Source organism: Fusarium subglutinans, assembly GCF_013396075.1.
Source record: "Fusarium subglutinans strain NRRL 66333 chromosome Unknown NRRL66333_c0000065, whole genome shotgun sequence".
NCBI lineage: Eukaryota > Fungi > Ascomycota > Sordariomycetes > Hypocreales > Nectriaceae > Fusarium > Fusarium subglutinans.
In genome coordinates, this window is record NW_023502128.1 from 228,069 (window position 1) to 250,493 (window position 22,425).

General features: G+C 49.0%; 10 protein-coding genes across 10 annotated transcripts; 3 read left to right on the forward strand and 7 right to left on the reverse strand.

Moving 5' to 3' along the window:
* Positions 1 to 41: 41 nt before the first annotated feature.
* On the reverse strand, positions 42 to 613 carry FSUBG_6339 (actin monomer binding protein; the record flags this gene model as incomplete). Its single annotated transcript, XM_036684527.1, has 3 exons — positions 42 to 122; positions 168 to 425; positions 473 to 613. 3 exons carry the CDS (start codon positions 611 to 613, stop codon positions 42 to 44), a joined length of 480 nt encoding a protein of 159 aa, XP_036538211.1.
* A 772-nt stretch (positions 614 to 1,385) lies between these two features.
* Positions 1,386 to 2,495, reverse strand: FSUBG_6340 (ASP3-1-asparaginase II; the record flags this gene model as incomplete). The annotated part of the gene is made up of 1 exon (XM_036684529.1): positions 1,386 to 2,495. The coding sequence occupies one exon, from the start codon at positions 2,493 to 2,495 to the stop codon at positions 1,386 to 1,388; it is 1,110 nt and encodes a 369-aa protein (XP_036538212.1).
* A 902-nt stretch (positions 2,496 to 3,397) lies between these two features.
* Positions 3,398 to 4,840, forward strand: FSUBG_6341 (transcription activator amyR; the record flags this gene model as incomplete). The annotated part of the gene is made up of 1 exon (XM_036684530.1): positions 3,398 to 4,840. The coding sequence occupies one exon, from the start codon at positions 3,398 to 3,400 to the stop codon at positions 4,838 to 4,840; it is 1,443 nt and encodes a 480-aa protein (XP_036538213.1).
* Positions 4,841 to 4,942: 102 nt separating this feature from the next.
* On the reverse strand, positions 4,943 to 6,669 carry FSUBG_6342 (major facilitator superfamily transporter; the record flags this gene model as incomplete). Its single annotated transcript, XM_036684531.1, has 3 exons — positions 4,943 to 5,837; positions 5,892 to 6,132; positions 6,189 to 6,669. 3 exons carry the CDS (start codon positions 6,667 to 6,669, stop codon positions 4,943 to 4,945), a joined length of 1,617 nt encoding a protein of 538 aa, XP_036538214.1.
* A 707-nt stretch (positions 6,670 to 7,376) lies between these two features.
* FSUBG_6343 (alpha-glucosidase) lies at positions 7,377 to 9,197 on the forward strand (the record flags this gene model as incomplete). Its single annotated transcript, XM_036684532.1, has 1 exon — positions 7,377 to 9,197. One exon carries the CDS (start codon positions 7,377 to 7,379, stop codon positions 9,195 to 9,197), a length of 1,821 nt encoding a protein of 606 aa, XP_036538215.1.
* A 112-nt stretch (positions 9,198 to 9,309) lies between these two features.
* Positions 9,310 to 13,565, reverse strand: FSUBG_6344 (heterokaryon incompatibility 6 OR allele; the record flags this gene model as incomplete). The annotated part of the gene is made up of 5 exons (XM_036684533.1): positions 9,310 to 11,418; positions 12,039 to 12,279; positions 12,333 to 12,772; positions 12,818 to 13,184; positions 13,240 to 13,565. The coding sequence occupies 5 exons, from the start codon at positions 13,563 to 13,565 to the stop codon at positions 9,310 to 9,312; spliced, it is 3,483 nt and encodes a 1,160-aa protein (XP_036538216.1).
* Positions 13,566 to 14,469: 904 nt separating this feature from the next.
* Positions 14,470 to 15,372, forward strand: FSUBG_6345 (uncharacterized protein; the record flags this gene model as incomplete). The annotated part of the gene is made up of 1 exon (XM_036684534.1): positions 14,470 to 15,372. The coding sequence occupies one exon, from the start codon at positions 14,470 to 14,472 to the stop codon at positions 15,370 to 15,372; it is 903 nt and encodes a 300-aa protein (XP_036538217.1).
* A 686-nt stretch (positions 15,373 to 16,058) lies between these two features.
* Positions 16,059 to 17,344, reverse strand: FSUBG_6346 (uncharacterized protein; the record flags this gene model as incomplete). Its single annotated transcript, XM_036684535.1, has 2 exons — positions 16,059 to 16,724; positions 16,784 to 17,344. 2 exons carry the CDS (start codon positions 17,342 to 17,344, stop codon positions 16,059 to 16,061), a joined length of 1,227 nt encoding a protein of 408 aa, XP_036538218.1.
* A 1,199-nt stretch (positions 17,345 to 18,543) lies between these two features.
* Positions 18,544 to 20,526, reverse strand: FSUBG_6347 (uncharacterized protein; the record flags this gene model as incomplete). The annotated part of the gene is made up of 6 exons (XM_036684536.1): positions 18,544 to 18,742; positions 18,791 to 19,086; positions 19,159 to 19,429; positions 19,476 to 20,052; positions 20,116 to 20,368; positions 20,428 to 20,526. The coding sequence occupies 6 exons, from the start codon at positions 20,524 to 20,526 to the stop codon at positions 18,544 to 18,546; spliced, it is 1,695 nt and encodes a 564-aa protein (XP_036538219.1).
* Positions 20,527 to 21,217: 691 nt separating this feature from the next.
* FSUBG_6348 (phenazine biosynthesis) lies at positions 21,218 to 22,156 on the reverse strand (the record flags this gene model as incomplete). The annotated part of the gene is made up of 1 exon (XM_036684537.1): positions 21,218 to 22,156. The coding sequence occupies one exon, from the start codon at positions 22,154 to 22,156 to the stop codon at positions 21,218 to 21,220; it is 939 nt and encodes a 312-aa protein (XP_036538220.1).
* Positions 22,157 to 22,425: the final 269 nt, after the last annotated feature.

Genomic DNA, 22,425 nt, shown 5'->3' on the forward strand with positions numbered 1-22,425 from the left:
GAGTACTATAACGATGATGTCTAGTAGGCAAGTACATTTCCTCACTCTTCGCTTGTCGATAACGCGTCAGCCGCCTCCTTCAAGCGCTCCGCAGTTACATCCTTCCGAGATTGCACTTGAAGCTACAGATCATTAGCCAAAATCACCACAACAGAGCCGAACCCTACCGTAGCCACATTCTTGATGTCCACTTTCTCAGCATGCCAAGTCAAATCTCTCCTCACCCGGTGCTGAACACGTGCATTCTTGGTGGATGCCGTAGCAGGGAAACGTGTCCAGATCAAGATGACAGCACCCGACCCAGGATGGCGATAAAACGCAAACTTCAGAATTCCGGGGGCGTCAAAGTATTCAGCAAGATCTTCAGGCGCTATCTTTTGGGCGTGATCCTCGAACTCGATGATATCTTCTTCATGATCGACTACCTAATTCTGGGGTAAGCTTGGGTCTTGAGGACATGAGGTCGTCTTACCATCTTCAATAGGTCACCGTTCTGGAGTTGGGACAAAGCTGCTGTGCTGTGAGCATCGAGAAGGTAATCTGGCTCTGGTTTGGGCTGATCTGTGGTTCCTTGGAGATCGATTGTTTGACGCTCTGTTGATTTAGATGACATGTTGAAATCCTGTTGTTATTATGTTATGTGTCGTGCTCTGAGATGGTACTGTTGGAATTGTAAAAAGTACGGTAGGCTGACGTCTAGAAGTACTGGTGCCTGAACGCGCACTAGACCGCTGAAACAGTGATTAGTCAGAGGGAACAGCCACTAAAATCAAGTGAGCAGCTTAGTGAGTCCTACAGCGCACATGCCATCGCCTGCATGTAGGACTCACCACGGATTGTAGTTTCGAGAAGATACGAGCAATTTTGTAGGCCCTGTCCCGGGAGTGATAATAATGAACTTGACTACCTTTCAATATATCGCCTTATTTAAACATTCTTCTATTATATACCTACCTAGTCATTCGACGTGTTATGAAGAAATTCTTGGCAAACGTTCATCCTACCTACCCTGGAATTGGGTATTTACCACTTTGGATCATGTCATCACTCCATTGATCGGTTTGGGGTCGGAATCCTATTTGGACTCTTCCTAACCTCATGCTTCTCACCGACTGCTAACTGGCGACGACTTGTTTTAGACTTATTTTTATGCTTAACGCAGTCTAACTTCAATCGCTTGTTCTGAGCCAGGCTCAGTTCGAAAACAAAAGAAATAAGATGACGTAGCAAAAGGCTCTGGTAGTATTTTATTTTTAAGAACAGTTCAACAAAAAATCGACACTTGATCTGTCCTTGCGCAAATAGTGCATTGCATGTCATATTCTCTTGAGATAGTTAATCTAGTTCGTATTTACATCATGAAGTCATACATAGTCGCTCATTATCTAAGAAGCATACTCAAAAATATCCTTAATCTCTTCAATAGACAGCTTCTTCTCCAAAGCAAGCTGAAGCTGAATGCGTGACTTGGAAGGATTCAAGTATCCGGCTCCAATACCAAAAGGTCGCTCATCCACATATCCCCAAGCAGTGCGTCGGCTAACAACGACAGGAATCTCAGTCTCGTTGAGAACCTTCTTGATCTCCTCAACAGCCTTGTCAGGCCAACCTCCAGCGCCAAGACCAGCGAGAACAATGCCCTCAGCGCCGTTCTCAATAGCTTCTTGGAAAAGCTTAGGGTCAGCTTCCTGATGGCCGTACAGAACATCGACTTGGGGAAGAGCAGTCTTGGTGGAGCTGGTGCTGATGTTGAAGTAGTGGTGGCCGAGAGGTCGAGTGGCGGGGTACCAGAAGATAGGCTCCACGTTTTCGAAAGAGCCGAGATAGCCTTGATCTTCAGCCTTGAAGGTGTCGAGGGAGTTGGCGTTGGTCTTGACGGTGTATCGCGCAGAAGCAATCTTATCGTTGAGAACGATCATGGCTCCTCGACCCATAGCGCTCTTGCTGCTAGCGAGTCTGACGGCAGAGAGAAGGTTAAGAGGGCCATCAGCAGAGAGGGCTGTAGCAGGGCGCATAGAGCCCACCAGAACAACAGGCTTCTCACTCTTGACAGTAAGATCCAAGAAGAAAGATGACTCCTCGAGGGTATCAGTGCCATGAGTCACAACAACACCCTGCATGTGCTCGCTATCCAAATCATCCTGAATGCGATGTGCCAACGTAGTCAGAATAGTAGAATTGATGTCTCCACTATCAACATTGGCGATCTGCACGCCCCGAACATTGGAGAAGTTGCATAACTGGGGAACAGCGTCGATCAAAGTCTTGATACCCAAAGCACCAGCCTTGTAGCCCGTGGTCTGATCAGAAGACGCAGCTGAGCCGGCGATTGTGCCGCCGGTAGCGTAGATGGTGATGTTGGGAAGACTGGCGTTGTAGCACTCAAAGTCGCTGACTGCCCGGGTGATGAGCTGGGGTATCTCGGGGAGAGGCGAAGCGAGGGCCGAGCCTACAAGGGTGGTGAGGGTGAGCAGGGATTGGAGAGAGGGCGACATGTTGGGCGGTCAGGACAAGACTATGAGCGATACAAGACAACTGCCTGAGAAACAAAGAAAGAAGAACATGATGACGGGGAATTGGGCATCTTTTATAGTCTTGATAGATTCGTTTCTTGGTCTGTCAACGTGGGTAGCTTATCCTGATTGAGGATATGTGTGCAACCCACCGTGTTACCTTATCATTAGTTAACAGGTCCCGTCGGATCGGCTCTCTAGTTCGAGGATAGTAAGATAGCCAAGAGTAAGTAAGGTAGAAGGTTCTCGCCGCGCGCCCTAATTACGTACGGCGATAGGTGATCGGCCAAGGATTACGGGTTTCTGCCAAGCTTCTAGTTCGAAGCATTATCGTTCGGCCTCTAACGCTGACATGCCGATGAAGACGCGGGGAAGTCAGCCACTGTAACAATTGGTTTGAGGATGTCGATTACCTCTACGTCTAGAGTATCAGAATATACATAGTTTACAAAGGACCAATAGATAGATTGAGTTAGAGATATAGATGTTGACCAAGTTGACATGCTTCAGCCAAGTGATAGACGACATATAAGGGCCCATTTAGGCATAGCTTGTAAGCGGGGTGTAGCAGTTCCCGAGTTAAACTAAACCAACCTCTCCAATCCCCACCAACTCAAAATCCGCTTTCTCTCTTTTCTCTGTTGGTTCTTGACTCAGTCTTCCCCATGAACAAATTGAGTTACATCCCTATCGTTTGCGGGAATTTATCGCTTTATTTTTCTTATCTTTTCGTTACCTCATCCCAAGGAAACTTACTCCCGTTGCGGTAAAACCCTCGACCCACGCACGTACGCGATTATCGATCCTTTCTTTATCTCTCCTACTCCGTACACAGCTCAGATAAACACAGTAGACACTGTCTTATCTGAGAGCTAACCTAACCTATGCCTGACGATGATGTCCCCCCCGCCAAGCGGACGCAGGTACCTAGAGCCTGTCAGCGCTGCAAGACGCTCCGCCGAGGCTGTAACGAGTATCGGCCCTGCAGGCGATGTGTGGATGCAGGTCTAGGAGATCGCTGCATTGGACAGTCCGGCGCTCCGAGTATTCTCCAGCCCATCCACGGCCGTTACTCGGTGCCGTCAAATGCACCTGTTGACGCGCTGCATCGTCTCATTGAGCTTGTACCGGCTCAGGTACTTGATCATTGTGTCGAGCGCTTCTTTGCCCGGTTGTACCCTACTATTCCTATTCTGACCCGCGATTATGTCGTGCTGCTGAGATCGGCGTCATCGTCGGCGACGCCAGAATGGAGACTTGAGGCTTACTCTGTGCTTGTCGCCATGTGCGCGCAGGTACTACTCCAGACAGAAGAACCAGAGAATTTATTATCGCAAGGCATCATCGCCGAGAATAACGCGACGTACGGTTCAATGATCGTGGACCAAGTCGTCACCGTCCATCAATCCACTCCCCGCACAATGAAACCAACACTCAACCAATGCCTCCTCGCATTCTTCCTCTACGCCTGCCAAGCGCGTCTCTCGCACCACAGCCAGACATTTCTCTTCCTGCGCGAAGCAACAACCCTCTTCTGTCTTCTGCGCCTCGAGGACATGGACCATTCCGCAAAGGCGTTAGCTCACCGACTATTCTGGGTCCTGGTCGTATCAGAGCGATCTCACGCCATCCGATATCGCCGCCCCATCACATTACAAATAACCGACGAGGCCCCAGAAATCGACCTCAACGATCCTTCGCTTTCTGGCTTCTGGAGTCTTTCGGCGCTTTTTAGACCCATTGATACCTCGTTTGTTGCACTGCTGAATCAGGAGCGTTTTGCCATCTCACCGCCTCTTTCATCGTTGGATTTCGTGGAGACGGCTGTTAACACGGCTATAAAGCCTGATTTACAACTTCATGAAACACAAAAGGCGAATTTGAGAATAACGCAGCTGTGGTTGCGTATGATTGTATGGAAATTGCGCCTGCGACTAGGCCATCTGAGTGAAAACGCACATCAGCATAGTCTCACCTATCAGTACCCTCTAGTCGTTGCCAAAGATCTCACTCTTTCCACGAGGGATCTTTCCATCGACAGCATAAAAATTCACGGCATCGGAGTAACAGAGAAGCTGTACGACATCGTCTCGGCGGTGGTTGACGTTCTCGCTCGTGTGCCAGTCACGCCTTCAAGTCCCCAAGGTCTAGCAATGGGCACGTCACCTGAAGATGACCTACTATATATCCGGAACCTCATAACCAAACTGCCGGGAGGTGCATCCACTTATGAGCCGCTTCTAGAAAAGCACATACAACAGGCACTGCCAAGTCCCGGGCCTAGCGTGGCCCACAGTAGTCCGCCAATATCGAGAGTAAATTCATAATAAACAATCTGTACATCAAGCTATTCAAAACTATATACCCACATTACTATCATACACCTCGTTTCTTTTGTTTCTATGAATACCGATACGTTATTCTAGCATCTACTGCAACTCCTTCTCGTTCAACTTCTTGTCAGAAGCAACGGAGTGCGAGTAGGGATCGATCTGCGTCTTGGCAAACTTCCTCGCAGAAACCTTGTTCTCAAAGAGAACATCCAACTCAGCATAAGTACGGTCCTTGGGCTCAGGAAGTCTGAAGAACACCCAGATAGCAGAGAGGAGACAGGTTCCAGCCCAGAAGTAGGCGGTGCGAGCTCCCCAGTTCCAGGCCGACGACGAAAGCTGATAGTTGGTCATGACGTTGACAAAAATGTTGCTAGCATTGTAGGCAGCGCGAGCCATGACGATGGTCTTGGCCTTGAGTCGGGTCGATGAGAGCTCGGAAATGAGGGAGTATGTGACGGGGCCAACGGTGAAGTCGTAGACAAATGTGAAGAGAATAAGCATGCCACCAATAGCCCAGACTGAAGAGTTGTCTTTGGAGAAGGAGAGGGAGCCGACGATGATGAGGATGAGGAGTTGAGAGCATAGGCCTGAGAAATGGATCGTGCGTCGACCAACCCTTGACATCAGGAACCAAGAACCCATAGTTCCAACCATTCCAAGGGCGTATTGGCCCATGGACAGAGAGAAGGAGTTGCTGGCATCCATACCAGCTTGGGTAAGGAAGTATGAGAAGTAGCCCATAAGGTTCTGTCCACCAAGAGTCTGCACAAGCCAGATACCGACAACAATCTCAGTTCGGCGAAGATCAACACCCTTAAAGCAGTCTCTGTAGCTTGTTCCCTCTTTCAAGTTCTTCTCCATCTCATTCGTATGCTCAATCATGGCAATCGTCTCGTCAGCGTTAAAGTTGGGTTGTTGGGGCGAAGTGAGTCTCAGCAGCGACTTCTTGGCTGCAGCTCGGTTACCCTTCCTAACATGCCACCAAGGTGATCTATCAATCCATTAGCTCAACACTCCTGACCCTCGTGATGTGACACAAACTTACTCGGGGGCAAAAATAACACCTGCCAGGATAGGTACAGGCCAAACCCACTGCACACCAAAAGGAATGCGATAAGCCCACTCATCGCCGCGCCCAACAGAACCTTTGTTCACAGCAGCGGCAAAGAACTGACCAATTACCCAGCACATGTTGATGAAGGTCGTGAGGTAAGGTCGCAGAACAACCGGTGCTACTTCGGATGCATATGCAGGAGTGACGCTCTGGAACGCGCCCCATGGGATACCTTGCATTGTTACATTAGCGAATGGCACAGATAAGTGGTATGATATGATAACTTACCGCAGAGAACTTCTCCGAGCACGAGGATCTTGACGTTGGGAGCGAAGAAGAGAACAAAGACGAAGGCGATCATGAGAATGAGGGAGCCGATGGTCGTCATCTTGTAGCCATACCTGTCAGATGTCCAACCCGCGATGATGAGACCAATGATCTCGCCGGCGCGAGCACCATTTGACAAACCAGATTGCCAAGCAGGGGAAACAGCATATTTCTCCTTCTCAGCATTCCACGATCCAAACTTTTTGTTAAACACAGGAGAAGCGTACAAATTGCCAAGCAGAGCAAGATCATAGCCTTCCATGATGAGCGTCGTCGACAAAAGAACAGACCAGCCGATGGCTTTGGGATATGTCTTGATAGCTTCCCAGAGTGTCATATGATGCTCGGCCTCGGCGGCGACTTTGGCCTCTGAAGCAAGAGCCTCAGGGCTTACGGTCTCGTCATGCTGAGCGTCGATACTCTTCTCGGGATAAGAAGCCATGGTGAAGATTGGAGTTGGAAAGTAATGAGATGAGATGGCTCAGATGGGGAAAAGAGGAAGGATAGTCGGTCCTTTATGTACTTTCGCGGAGCCGATGCTCGCTACGCCTGAACCCGACAGCTCGGATGATGATTTTTTTTTCTTTCGTTCCGCCCAAGCTTAATCCCCCAGAAAAACAGGACCTGTACATCATCTGGTATGAAGCATGGGGAAACCTGGGGCACGGGGGAATTGAGTGTGTGGGGTGATTTTCAAGAAACGGGATTGGGGCACGAGTCTTTTTCACAGGAGACTCCGCGAGCTAGCGGAGCTTCCACTCTTCAGAATCTGTCAATTGGCTGCTCTCGTGTTAGCGATCAATAGTGCGGAGTGACTCCGATGGCGGGAGTGCTAAAGGCGGAGTCTCCGCTGGTCACACACGGGCTAGGGATTTTTTAGGTGTGCGCTCTGACGTCGTAGGGTAGATTGCTGGGGTGACAGACAGCCTTGGCTGAGTTGGCGATGAATGTTACGCTCCATTGTTTGAGCGGAGAGTCCGTTATGCGACGTTGATCAGAGAAAGGATCTGATCTCCACATTCAACGGAGTGATGTCGGCCGATAAGATGGGTAAATAATAAACACCTCGTCTCCCCCTCTCAACAGTATTCCCAAGCCCAACTGTTCCCATCTAACCACCTTTTTTCGTCCTTCTCTATCGCAATCATCATGGGCTCCATCATCTGGGACGATGAGCATCAATACCTAGGCATACAGCCCTGGTGGAAAGCCGCATCCTTCTACCAAGTCTACCCAGCCAGCTTCAAAGACTCCAACAACGACGGCTGGGGCGATTTACCCGGTCTCATCTCCAAGCTCGATTATCTAAGCGACCTTGGCATCGATGTCGTATGGGTATCCCCCATTTTCGAAAGCCCCCAGAAGGACATGGGCTACGACGTCTCAGATTATCAGAAAATCTACGAACCCTACGGAAGCGTTGAAGATGTCGATATTCTCGTTAAAGAATGCCACGCGCGAGGTCTCAAGATTATTCTCGATCTTGTTGTTAATCACACGTCGATAGAGCACGAGTGGTTTAAAGAATCGAGGTCCTCAAAGGACAATCCCAAGAGGGATTGGTATATCTGGAAACCCGCACGATATGACGAGAACGGTGTGAGACACCCTCCTACGAATTGGAGGGGATATTTCGCGTGCTCGACGTGGACTTGGGATGAGAATACCCAAGAATATTATCTTCATCTTTATGCGCCGGATCAACCTGATTTGAACTGGGATAACAATGAGTGTCGAGAGGCGATTTACGAAAATACCATGCGCTTTTGGCTTGATCGCGGTGTTGATGGTTTTCGCATTGATACGGTTAACAAATACTCCAAGAGGCGAGATTTCGTCGACGCGCCTGTCACAGATCCCTCGTCGCCTCATCAGCCTGCACCTGAAATGTGGTGTAACGGACCGCGCATTCACGAATTCATTCATGAGATGTATGAGAAAGTACTTGGTCCTTACAACGCTGTTTCAGTGGGTGAGCTTTCAAACACGCCTAACCCTTCACAAGTCATTCCCTATGTATCAGCCGCTGCGAAGGAGCTGGACATGGTGTTTGAGTTCTCCATGATCAGACTTGGTAATGGAAATGGTTTTGGTGACAAGTATATCTACCAACCGTTCCCGTTATCCAAGCTCAAGGCGTTTGTGTATAAATGGCAGAGTTTCATCGAGGGTACAGATGCGTGGGCAACTGCATTCTGCGAGAATCACGACAATGGCCGAGCAGTTGATCGTTTCGGCGACGCGTCAACGCCAGAGTGGTGGTTAAAGTCCGCGAAGACTCTGGCTATCTGGCAAACAACACTCACCGGCACTTTATTTCTATACCAAGGACAAGAAATTGGCATGACCAACATGCCCAGGTCGTGGGGAATTGAAGAGTACAAGGACATCGAGAGCAGCAACTTTTATGCGGAAGCTGTCGCGTCAGGGGATGACAAACGCGTCAGAGATACGATGCACGGTCTTCAAATCATGGCTCGCGATCATTCGCGGATTCCCTTTCAGTGGGATGATTCGCCCAATGCTGGATTCGCTGACGCGTCTGCGAAGCCATGGATGAGAGTCCACGATGACTATCGCAATATCAACGTCGCCAAGCAAGTCAAAGACCCCAGCTCCATTCTCAGTTTCTACAAAGCCATGCTCCGCTTGCGAAAAGAGTACCAAGATGTCTTCGTCTTTGGTTCTTTCAAGCTTCTAGACCCAGAAGATGAGGCGTTGTTTTGTTACGTGAAGGAGAGTATTGTGCCTGTCAAGGGACGAAGGTCTGAGAAGAGGAAGGCTGTTGTGGTGTTGAATATGAGTCGTGAGGACAGACTTGGTCCGGATGTTACGACAGTCTTGGGTTGCTCGCATGTGGACGTTCGGTTGATGGCTTATACGAGGGAAACTGCAGGAGGGTTGAAAGGTGGACGGCCGATGCTTGCGGGATGGGAGAGTCGGGTCTATGTTAACTTTGAGCTGGAATAGGCGTTATTGGGTCTTTGGTATAGATAATTAGGAGAACTGCAATGCAATCGGATTCATTTGTAAATCACCAGACCCTCAGTCATTCCTCTACGTGCTCCGCCATTCGGTTATCCTAGATGAGTTTGATCCATTCAGCCTTCAATTGCCCGTCTGGGTCAGCAGCAAGTTTCTCGAGGACTTCGCCATGCATTAGATCATAGACATAGCACTCCCCAATTACCTCGTACCCATCTCCCTTCGGCCTCAACAAAAATGGAACTTCTGCACCAAACAGTACACAAACCTTATCCCCAATCTTCATATCAACGGGCCCAACCCCAAAGTCTTTCGACGCCGTCTTAAACAGCCTATACGAATCTCGAACAGGTTCCACGGCACTGATGTATCGACGAGAACTCCCGCCTTCAACTATCTCTTCAAGGTACTCAGCCTGCGTCTTATCGCCGCCTTCTGGCTCGATAACATCTCGAAGAGCGATAAGATCTCTGATGATCCAGTGGGCACTTCCTGAGAGGACCAAAGCAGCTAGATCAGCGAGATGCGCGGCCTCATTATCAATAGGATATGCTTTCCCATCGCCGCCACACGATAAAGTGATGGCACACTTTCTCCACGCTTCATTGCTCCATCGTGGCTGATTTAGAAGAATGTCGCGGCTCTTGTCGTTCGTGTCGAAAATGCCCCAATAATCACGGTGCTCCTGCATGGAGGTAATTTGATCGATGATCACGCCTTTGAGGACCAGCTCTCTTGCCTTCATACCAGGGCTGAGCTCCATTGAAGTACCAGATGCACATTGAAAGCCCGGACTCTGCTTGGTCGGTAATATTGTCCATGGCCGGCGCTCATGCCAGCTTGGCGCCCACGATGGCCCCGAGCAATAAAAGTCTCCAAACGTCCCAGCTCCGGAAAGGAACGTCAGCGGGGACGCCGAGGTAAGTACAAGTCTGGCAACATCCTCAAATACCTTCTCCGAAGTAGTGGTCTTCCGATAGTCTGGGACAATCCGTTTGCCAATAGAGTCTGTTGTTTCAATACCCAAGAGGCCATAGATCTTATCCTTGGGCTCTTTGCTCTGGAAATTTCGAGAAACTTGGAGTAATTGTGCAAACGAGAATTTCAGTCGCGGGAAGCATTTCTGCGAAATAGATAGCCGATACATGAGATAACTGTTCATCGTTCCAGTAGGGATCACGTCTCGCCCATAGCCACGGGACGACAGCTCCGGCTTATGAACCACTATAGCTGCGGCGAGCCCAACCCACTCCCACGGAATCTGATACGAGCCGAGTTGGACGATAGCATGCCTAGCTAGGACAGCTTCTTGCAGGACCCAGATACGAGAGAACCACCGCCGCCCGAAAAGCTGCCCCATGGCAGAGCGGCCCTCCTCAACGCCGTCAGTATTGGCGCGATGTAAGGTGGATTGGCCCAATTTTGAGATCTCCGAGTAGGTTGCTTCGAGGGTCTCTTGACCGGCCTGAGCGAGCCAACCGTTCACGACTGAGCATATGCCCGAAAAGGCGTTTGCGACCGAAAAAAGAGATGTCCCAAGGATCGTCTTTCCACACATACAGCGGTCACTCTCCTCACCTAGCCATATAATGACCTGCCAAGCGGTACTGAAGATTTTTCCCATGAGCGCTACCTGCTGGCCTCTCTCTTTGACATCTTCCTGGTTGATGCAGATAGCATCAGCCCATATCACTCTGCTTGCATTGCTCCTCCGAAGCTCTCGTAAGGCGATATACAAACTACCGGAGACAGACATAGAGTGACTCGTGTCATTGGAGATGATCTCGATCTTTCGGTGGCTGGACATATCTGCCTTGCCCCAGGTGTATGATAGAGCTTCATATGCCGCCTCGGTTTCTTGCAGGCCGCATACGTGAAGCTTGCACTGAACATCACCATCACCAGCGAGGATCTCCAGTAGTCTGAAGGTACTGCTCTCAGGCAAAGGGTGATAGATTCCAGAAGTACTTTTGGCTGGAGGACTTTTGTTCTCAAGTGGAGCGAAACGACATATCGGTGATCTCGGATGGATGATTGAGAGCGAAATCTCCTCAACGTTGAAATCTTGGTCTAGGTCGGCGAACAGAGGTGAAGGGATTGTTGAATCGCTCAGTCCTGATTGAATCGTGAAGCCAATGCCGTAATTGTTGCCCATCAGTCCTCCGAAATATGATTCGATAGAACTTGCGCGACCAGAGGGATTTATCTATCGATTTTGACGTCAGCCAGTAAGCTCCAAAACATGGATAAGTTGGCCGTAAAGATAAGTTTCACCACCTAACGATATGCAATACGGTAAGGAAAGATATCTGGAGCTGGAGTATTTACCAGGGTTAGAAGTGAATTAGCTCTCAATGCCTCAGGGACTTTGAAACCGGAACAACCATCTTTCCCGTGGCGCTCGGAAGATTTGGCCTCTACCGTGGACTTGACCGGCCACATTTGAGAGTCGATAGCCGCACGATAGCCCGGAAGAAACGCAGAGTTTATATTCGTCGGCGCTACACGAAGAGTTCTCTTTCGAGTATGCTTACTTGTGAGTGAGATCTTCAGATACCCCTCACTGAAAGACCCGCGCAGTTGCCTGACACAGCACAGCCACTCAGCTGACCGCCGTTGTCCAGCTTTTGCGGTATAAGGCAGGCAACGGGGCGGGTCAGCTGCCGCAAGGCAACCAAATCAACATCATGTATCGTCACTCAGAAAAATAAAATAAAATAGTAGGACTCAGGCTTTGATTTTCTCTAACAACCCTTTATCTCATTTATTATCTAATTCCTATAGCTCATCACGGGTTCCTCTTTCGTTCTGATCCATGATACTGACCCCATGACTTCCGCTCCGAGCAACAAAAGCATCGAGTTGTTCAACCGTCAGCATTTCAGTGAAATTACCCTTAAAAGACACAACCTCATTTCTGCCGGGGCGATATAATCTGATGGAAGGATATGAATCAATCTCCATTGGTACGTCATTCGCATCGACATTGATAGATGCCAGGGCGACTTTGTCAGAAAGCCCAAGCTTTGCGTATTTGGACCCAAGCTCGTTCATCACAGCATGAAGACTGTTAGACCTGTTAGTACTACATGTGACGGTGTACAGATATGATCAACTTACTCAATACAGTATTGGCACCACGGTACGTAAAACTGAACCAAGACATCTTTAGACTTGTCAAAAACCAAGTCGTCGAAATTACTGCCCACCAACTTTGTCAAGAAAGGCTGATCAGTAGACTGCTCAGGTACTGGCTCAGACTTGATCCTCGGCGTCAATAAGCCAACCAGGTAAGCAGCTACATGTTTGGCGACTCTATTGGCATTGAACACCTTTTCAGACATGGGATATGCTCTGCCCTGCTGATTTGCGATGGCAAAACCACGCTTGATCTCCTTGCTAAGATGCATCTGCTCGCATCTCTTGGGGTAGTCAGGCGCAAGGACTGTCATGAAGGAAAGCTGGTCCTTATACTTCTTCGCGAGCGGAGCCAGAGACTTGGCAAGCTCAGCTCGATCATCGCGATCACTGAAAAATATTTGGGCCAGCGGTTTCTCATCCTTGAAGGGTCAGTAGTGTGTATCCATGAGCGAAAGGTTGCTTACCTTCATCGCTTCCTCATGAACGATAGGGTCATATTCGCGAATAAGCGGCTGGGTTGCATCGCGTAAGAAGGCCTCGATGTCAGGGACGGTGAAAGGTCCGCGGTAGTAAACTGGATTCTCTTCTTCTTGTGTATAAACAGCGATGGAAGGGCCATTGCCATCTTTCTCAAGGCCATGGACATTGCCAAAATTGTAATGCGTTCGCCATCTTTCGGCAACAGCGTCAAACGTCTTGCGCTCAGGCTGATGCTCTGAACCAAGAAAGGCAACGACTCCAACTCTAGATGACCGCGCGAAATCGAGATGGTTCTCTTTGGTAAGATCTACCACGGGAGAACCCGATTGCCGCTCAATATATTTGACAATCCTGTAACGACGATTAGTGATCCACAGGCAATTTAGCGGAATCCGATGCAACCTACGATGACGCGTCTAAAGCTTCTTTGTAAGTGACCAACTCATTATTGCCGGCTGTATACTTCAACGTGGGCACAGTGAAGACCTGCGAGTCATCACACACAGTTGGTTCATCGTTGCAGTTTACAGAAGCAATAGCAGTCTGGGTGAGTACTGGTGACACCCTGTCCAGCACTGCTTGAACTCTATCGCATTCCTTGCAGCCGTCTGCAGTGAACAGAATGAGGGCTGGTCTCGAAGATACCAACACGTTGAACTCTGTTTTACGGAGTTGGACGGCTTGCGCTTGAGTAGCAAGAGCAACGAGTGACAAGACAGTTGATGAACGCATGATAGCACAAAGAAAGATGAGAGAAATGGATTACTGGTGGGAGGGTAGATGGTAGACAACTAGAAATTCATCATATCAACACTTATCAAGTATTCCAACCCCCATCATTCCTCCATTAGCCAAGTTTAAGCTTTTAGCCCAAATCACCAACCCTCTAGTAGAGCTTAGCTTATCATGAGGAGACCCAATCTCGCATGACCATCCTTTAATTTCAGCCACCCCCAAAAGGCTTAGTTTATCCAAACACAACTGCCGAAGTGCCCCATGGGCGAACTCGGCCAAGCCGCCGTAGGGCACAGACTAGACCCTGCCAATTTCTAGAATGTTTTATTGAATGATGGATCCCGCGACAATAGAAATAGGAAGGTGACCTGAAATCTAAAGAGACACTGAGTCATGTCCCTTGGTGAATCGTGGATCTATCCATTAGCTCGGCTGACGGCATGAATCTTATATACGAGTAGATATGCGGTGACTAGGAGCCGTTGAAACCTGAGTCGTGGAAAAATATGAAACTCTAGCCGTGACATGGGGTTTGTAGTGGGTAGCTGAGAGAATAGTTCTAGAAGACTTGTTCCGATTGAGGATATTCGGGTAGGCGTTCCTATCAGGGTGGTTCGTGAAGTCGTGTTATCTCTTTAGTACAACATTTGACGAGTATCTCCATTCAGCTTCTTAGTTAGGTCAGGTAGATGATCAGGAAAAGCTTAGCCTTGGGTTCGGATGACGGATGCGTATCACGAAGAAGATATTCGTTATCGAATACGCGGTAAACTGGCGATACAGTCGCAAGACCTCGAGGTATGATATGGTGTAAACAGTATATATAGATCATTGAATCCCACAGCTATCTCATCCTCATCGCAGCCTTACTTCCAACATCCAGTCTTTCAACTCAATCATCATGAAGTTCACTTCAACCTCTCTTGCGCTCCTCGCAAGCATTCCCCTCGTCTGCTCTCTTCCCACCGAAGCTCAGCCACCCACTCTGAAGCTCGAGAAGCCCCAGGGTTTCGACAAGATCCAAAAGGCTGACCCCGAGCACTGGCTCACAGCCGTTAAGGAAGAAGCTGCCCGCCAAGAAGCTGCCGCTGCCTCCGCCTTCAATGAGACCGAGGCCCTCGAAGCGAGAGCCAGCTGGATCTACCAGGTCCACGGCATGTACACCGACAACCTCGTCAATGTCGGTGACGTTGATACCTTTTACATGCTCTGGACGCGCATGTACGACTCCAGCGATGATAAGGGCGGTCTCTCAGACATGACCCGCGGAGCATGGAGCAAGTTCTGCAACAGCCCCTACGAAGGCAACGGCGTCGTCACACGATTTGTCCTCGATGGCCAGTGGGGAGCCGTGGGCCGTCTTAGCGGCTGGTCGATGCGCGACGCTCTGATCCACTCCATGTGGCAGACAGCCGATGGCATTGGCAAGAAGAACGGGTACACCGTGTACAACAACTGCTACGGCTTCACCTGGCAGGAGGCCAAGCCGGGGAGAACTGACTCGGCGTGTGGAGGACGATCTGGCAAGGCTTGCCCCCATAACTCCGACTGCCCGTTGGAGGGAATGGAGTGCAAGGGTCTCAAGTGGGGAACTTGGATGCCCAGCATCATCCGCATGAACGTCTACAACCGCGACGGATCTCTACGCGCTGATGCGTACCAGGCCAGAATCTCCTCGCAGGCTCCTGGTTCTGGCGGTTGCTCCAAGGCCCAGACTATTTCTGCCTATGTTGCTGACTTTATCCCCATTGTTGGACCCTACTTCGCTACTGGTATCCGTATCAACTGTCTGTACCAGAGCTAAGTCTGCTCGGCAAAGGTGTGCCGTAAAGCTGGGGTTGTTGAAGAAGTGGTCAAGGCGCCCCCGGGTTAGCATCAAATTGTTGTTATGGCTCGGGAGCCTGCGAGAAGATAGAATATAGTGTGCGATCGACATTTGTCATTCTTTGTAGATAGTTACTTTAGCTCGTGAATCGACTCCCCATCGGTTGCATGGATGACTACCATTAAGCGAAGATAATAGTCCAGAACATTAGTTGCTCTACTCCGTACTCACCTCCGTAACTTCTTTCGCGGCCGCTTTGCATCTGTCTCTCTGATTTACGCTGACCTACCTCTGTAGTTTGTTAAAACTGGGTGTTTGTTTTGCTAAGATCATTTTTGATATTCCTGACGCGTTGCGCTATATTTCCGGGCGGGGCTTTTCTTTTGACGCGGTTGGTCTTCCCTGTTTTATAAATGCCACCTAAACTGACTTGGAACCTTGCTGAGAAGTGATCGATCGATTGGAGATTCTTATATAAAGTCTCTTGATATAGAATAGGATGTTGTGAAGTAGAGGCCAGAGTATGGAGACAAAGATAACACTAGGGACGAGCACTTTGTCGTGAAAGCTATGCCTGACTATGAATATATTAAAGAGAGGAAGTTAGCCACTAAATAGCTATATGTGAGGATACATGATCCGTGTAGTACCACTACCGTCGATCTTTAGTTGTCCACGGGTAGAATCTGAAACAACTCAGCACTTGGGTTGGGTAAGGGCCCAGACAGTGCCGACGCCTTCGTGAGATTGTCCACAGATATAGCCCAGCCAGGAGATTCCTCCTGCCTGATAGTGAACCTGTCGGAACCTGGCGCTGAAGGCTTGATGAACCAGTTCCACTGGACGGGGACTTTGATATTGAACCCACGTCCTTTAAGCACGAACCTGCTAGCAGCATAGCCATGACCTGCAGTCACGTTGCCCAAGTAATCGCCGGTATCAATCTCTTGCAGACAGTAGGCAGAGGCGCTGAAGGATTCAAGTGACTCCTTACCCGATGCAGGTGTCAGATACCATTTCTGCCACCCGGCTTTTGCAACAGCGACGGGTAAGCCGATGGACACAACTGTTTCGGATTTTAGGAATCCAGATGAGGCGTTAGTCGCAAACCAGACTGCCAACTTTCCTTCCTCTTTGACTGCCATCAAGCTGGTGTAGAGGTCGATGGTAGACTTGCCAACAGATGACTCAAAGAGCTCACGCTGCTTCTGCAGATATCCAATGTGGCGAGCGACAGTCTTCTCGCCTTCAGAGAAATGGACTTTCGGAGAACTTGTCGCCATCTCCAGAAGCTCAATACCCCGACCGACAACTGCCCAGTAGCTGTAGACCTAAACCTCTTGTTAGCTATACGTGTTCAGTCACTGATTGTGGATGGGTTGTTACTCACCAAAGCCCTGCATCTAAGGTAGAAAATTCGGAACTCTTCCGAGTTGTCAAAGGCACGCTGAGCGAGTTGTTTCAGGAACGAATTGTTTCCCTCCTCGCTCAGAAAGCTGTTGATCTGCTCCAGACTCTCGGGAACACTCTTAACAACCTCCTTGAGTTGATTGTCCAATCTCTTTTGGAGATCGCGCATTTTTCCCTGACGCTTCTCAAGGTCCGCGATCGCGGAGTCACGAACAACAGTCTCGAAAATGTCGACGATGCCATTATACAGACTGTCAATCTTTGTCAAGTGACTCTTCAAGGAGTCACTTCGAAGTTGCAGGATGCTATCGGCCAATTGACTGGCAAGGTTGTCAATAGACTTCTTGACATCGCGAATGAGGCCGATGGCTTCTTCGAGTTTCTGCTTGACATCTGCGATCTCGTTTTGAAGATTCTGCTCATCGCTGCCAAAAAGTTCCTCAAGTCCCTTCTCAAGAACCTTGGCGCCAGCAGCCTCTGCAATGCCACAAGCAAACTTCACCAGAAGCTTGGTGCCGATTTTCTCTGCTAATGCTGCCATGCTGTAGACTTGCTGTAGTATCCAAGAATAATGGGTAAAAACAAGAAGAAATTTGGTAGGGTAGTTGAGGAAGAGATATGGTTAGAAGTTGATGAAGAATGGAATTCTCAACTGAAGGGATCTCATCTTTTATAGAGAATCTGCACTCCGGTTCTATTGCTATCTCGTCGACTATCTTATGCACTCAGTCAAAAACAGAAGAGGGAGCCAGCATGGTAGCCTTTATTGATGGTCTTGTGGCTGGCTGGCAGACGCAATGCCCCATAGCTTGGCAATAAAGGCCAGTCGAGGCCAGTTCAGCTGCCATCCTCTACATCCTATGTACATCGCTGAGGCAGAGATATGACGGAATCCAAGGACTGACCAGCCATTGATTGGATTCGGGCGGAATAGGTCCGCGAAACGTACGACTCCGAATTATTTTTGGACTATCTCGCAGGGCACTACGTAACCTAAGGCTAACTAAAGGTTTCTGACAGCTGTACTAAAATTCCGAAAACAGTTCTTACCCACCCAACTGTCAATAGTCTGCCCCAATTCGGAGCAATATTCCCCACCAGCGTCAATAATTGACACTTTAAAGGATAAGGGTCCAAAACTAACGAATTTTAGTGCACAGCTGAAAACTAATCTGGATAGCACGGATATGCCGGCTTTTTCTTTGATTTCTCTGATCCTCAGCGCTTCATACTATGCGACCTAAATTTGGGATGCTCTACGTTGTGATGATGCAAGTGAACCGTGAGTGCCTCAGTAAGGGCAACTCGAACTCTAGAGGGTGCAGCAGGTAGACAGTCGCTGTGATCTGATGAGGCTTTCTAGAGATATATACTAAAATTAATGGCACACTCTCCAAGAAGCTATGCCGTGATAGCAAGAGTCATTGACGAAGTGAACCGAACATCACAGGGTTGGCATTGAGTTACTAGTATGGAGATTTGACAAGGATTGTCATGTTCAGTGGTTTTTCATTCTCTGTATATAGCTCTTTAAACGCACTACTTCTCTCGTGACGGAATACGTCGCAAAATGCCGAGGACTTCAAAGCTCTGAAAACAACGCGCGAACGTTTCCAAGTGGCCAAATGACTGAGAAAGTCTAGATACCAAATCCAGTACCTTTCGTGACAAATAAGTCTGAAGACCAGAACAGATTGCAGTCCTCAATGTTCGACTTGCTTGCCAGCACCCATTTGACACCTAGATCCTCTGCCATTCCAAGTACAACTCCCTGCTTGTTTGACCATTGGTAATAAGGCGGTCAAACTCCTCTTGGCCTCCCTCCGATCCAGGCTCAAGCTTCAATCTGTAGGGCCACTTCTTGATGATGGTGTGCTTATCCTTCATCTCCGCCCCAGCTATAAGCGGCATATACAACAACCGAGCCTTCTTCACAAACCTTTGAGCAGAGTCAGCATTCGTAATGAAACGAAGAAGGATTGTTCACCTCTCGAAAATATCATCGTATTTCTGCACACGGCCTTGAGCGTACATGCCCATGACCGTGAAAGGTTCGATGCCACGCCCGATAACCCGCCGGGGCGGAAGGTACTTGACGATGCGCCCTGACAGCGCTTTGGCACCCTCCAAAGCGTCCACTTCGGTCGAATATTCAAGTACCATGTTCATGAAGAGCGTGATGAGAGTCGCGTGTGGGTTGACTGAGGGCGCTCGAAGCAGCGGGGCCAAGAGTTCGACGGTGCGATGAACACCAAGAAAGTGCCAGTCGGAGATGTTGGAGGCCTGAATGGAAGTCAGTGTCATGCCCATGAGTGAATCCGTTGGACTTGAAGCAGCGGAATCTATGGAACGTACATCAATGCGATCAAAAGACCCGTCAAAAGAGCCGTCAAGATATTCAGGAAGGACTTCGGCATCAACCTGAAAAAGCTGTAAAGCTATAGTAGATTTGGATATCCGAGCCATGAACTTCTCCAACATGGATCGAATGTGGTAGAAAAGCTTGCCATATATGTCAGATGTGGCGAATCCATAGGGAGTCTTGTCAACCTCTTGGAGAGACCATCCCATTACCGGATCAGCAAAATCGTTCATTGGCCAGCCATCTGGGGATCGAAAGAAAGTCCTACAAGATTTAACTTCAATTCGCAATTCCAGGAAATATCACTCACGGATTCACTTCGCAGTGTTCGCTGCGCTGAGCCCCAAAGGGGAGAAGAAGGCCATCTTGACGAAATCGATGTCTCGCGACTCGATGAGAAGGGGATAGAAACAGAAACTCACGGTCGTGGATATCGATGCGGGACCTAGAGAATGTAACAGCCTGGCGAATCTCCTTTGCTCTGTCAATAGTCAAGCCCTCAGGAACATCCATATATGACAGCAGTTTATCCCAGGCCTGTTTCTGAAGGGCGAGTTTGACGGATCGTTTCTCGAAAGTCCAAGTCTTTGCCAAAATCTTTGTGGCAGGTTTATCCTTCACCTTGTCGCAAACACTCTGGATAAGGGGTCGGATGCGCTGGTTGAACAAGTCGACATGAGACTTACGGATGGAAGTCGAATACCAAATGTGGATGATACAATCGAAGGCCTCACCTAAGTCGTCGGCGGTGAGTGCGAGAAGAAGTATTATAGCGTTGCGGGCAACGATGTCGAAGTCGCGATCGTTCAGGATAATGTCGATGGGCTGTACATAGCTCTGAGGAAGCTGTGCAATAGTTTGGACGACGTTTCGCCAGTCGCCAGAAGCTTGAGCAGAGAAATGTCGTTAGCTTGACCTCGCTAAGCCCTCGGGGTCAGACGATCACGTACCGGGGAATAACAAACGCAACGGGCTTGCATACGCTTCTCCTTCATTGGCACCGAGCCGAAGAACATCGAACGCAGGGACATTTCCATATGGGTACTGTTTGCCACCAAACGGGTGAGGTTTCACAACGCCCCAGAAAGAAGGTGCACGACACTCCACAGACCACTCAGGCTCCCACGTCTTGCTGTTGTATGGTGATTTGCAGTCGAGTTTATGGATGGGCCAGTGGGCTCTCTGGCATTCGGAGCTGCAGTACTGCAGGACGTGAGCATTATGCATCTCAGACGGGACACCAACGGAGGCCGGCCACTTACGACGACGAGACGGCAGTTGGCGCAGGTCGATTTGCCATCGTTTTGGCAGCTGGTGCCATCGGGGCGGCAGTTCGCACAGGGCAGTTCGGGCGTCGCCATGATGTCTGAGGTCGACTGATAAGGGAGAGGAACAGGAAGAGAAGAGTAGAGAACAGGAGAGAAGAGGAAGATTAAAGGTAGGGAAACATGAAAGCCTTCGGTCGGTTGGAGCCTGAGGCTACCTAGATCAAACATTGAGAAGGTGTTTGCTGCAAGAAGTGGCTGGCACTGTCAAGGCGAATACCTACATATTGCAACATCACTGTCTTCTCGATTGCGGATCCACTCACCCGGGGGACAGAAGAACTAACTAATCTTAGGTAATTGTATCTAAGACTAATAAAATAGGATAAAAATTACTGAATTAAGAAGAAATTATTATTAAAGAAAGAAATCTTTATATATAATTTTATAAAATTGATAAAATTTATAGTAATACCAGCACTGTAGATGCTATTTGTCTCTGACTTATGGGTGAGATTATTCCTGATCGGCTTGTGGATTGCGGCGGGGAATGTTGTTCGACACTGGCAATGAATGAACGGCTGGTGGCGAGCCTTAGATGCATCGATCCCGAACGGTGGGGCTTTCTTCACAAATCCTTGTACATGCGCAGTTTGCACAAGCTTGCGTGTCAATTTGGAGCACCACGAGAAACTGATTGAACTAGATCCATGGATACATGAGTATAATTGCCAAACTAGGTACCTTACATACAAGATAATGGCAGTCATAGTCACTATGATAGACTTCACTGAGGCACCCTAACGGTGCCCTTCATGACTTCGACCGCCTTTCCACTAAGGTGAACACTCTTGACCTTTCTCTCTCCAGCTCCATCCGTCTCTACCTCAACATCTACCACGATGAGACTCTCCCGCCCCATCTCAACACCCTGCGTGATATTGAACCTGATCGAGCTCGCAGTAAGCTTGTGCAACGCCAAGTAGCAAGACAACGCGCATGCGGCACTCCCAGTAGCAGGATCCTCCATATTTCCCTTCACAAGTCTCGTGCGAAGGTTTTGGACAAATTTCCCACCGGATGGTGTCTCGCCGTTGAGAAGCGTGTAGTAGTAGCGTCTTGAGTCAAAGTCATGTTTCCAACCGTCATCCTGCAAGTTGCCGTCGATGTCACCCATAGCCCCAACCTTGGCAGCGCCGAGCAGCTCAAGAGATGGGAGTTCCACAAGCGCGAAAGTCATCCCCTTGACGATGCTGAACACCGGTGAGCCCTCGTCAGCGGCAGCTACCTGCGCGAGTTTGTCATCCCAACCAGCTCGAGTACCATGTTTTGGCACTCTCCCCTTGTGCAGTCGGACATCATGTGGAATTAAAGCACGCGCAGAACCATTTTCGAACTCAAGGTCAATCTTGCCCGCCTGTGCAATCATTTTCTTTACGCCCTGCGGCTGAAGAAAAATAGCTGTGCCGATAGTCGGATGCCCCGCAAATGGCAATTCGAACTGCGGAGTAAAGATATCAATCTTTCTCTCATCCGTATCACCACGATTCTCAACATCATGCACAAAGACAGTCTCAGAGAGGTTGAATTCGCGCGCAATTCGTTGCTTTTGAGATTGGGTGAGGGGAGCCTGCTGGCTTGGTGGGGGTATCGTCACCACTGCCAAAGGGTTACCCTCAAAGGCGGTGGTGGTAAAAACATCGAGAGTGGTGAATTGCAGACTCATTTTGGCGACTTTAATTTAGTCCAATGTTCAAGATATCACTTGTTGGCGGTTGAAGGAATAGGTGAGTGAGTCCTTTAGTACCTACTCAGCCAATTGGGCGTGTGAGTCAGAGAGCTACATCGTAATACGATTACTAATTCACCCGAGCACAAATCAACGACATCGGCGCATATACACCGAAGAGTATAGTAATGAGTCACGAGTCATGAGCAAATTCATTCCTAGCTAGAGAAAGTACTAAGGCAGCATGAACTCGACTGAGAGCTCGA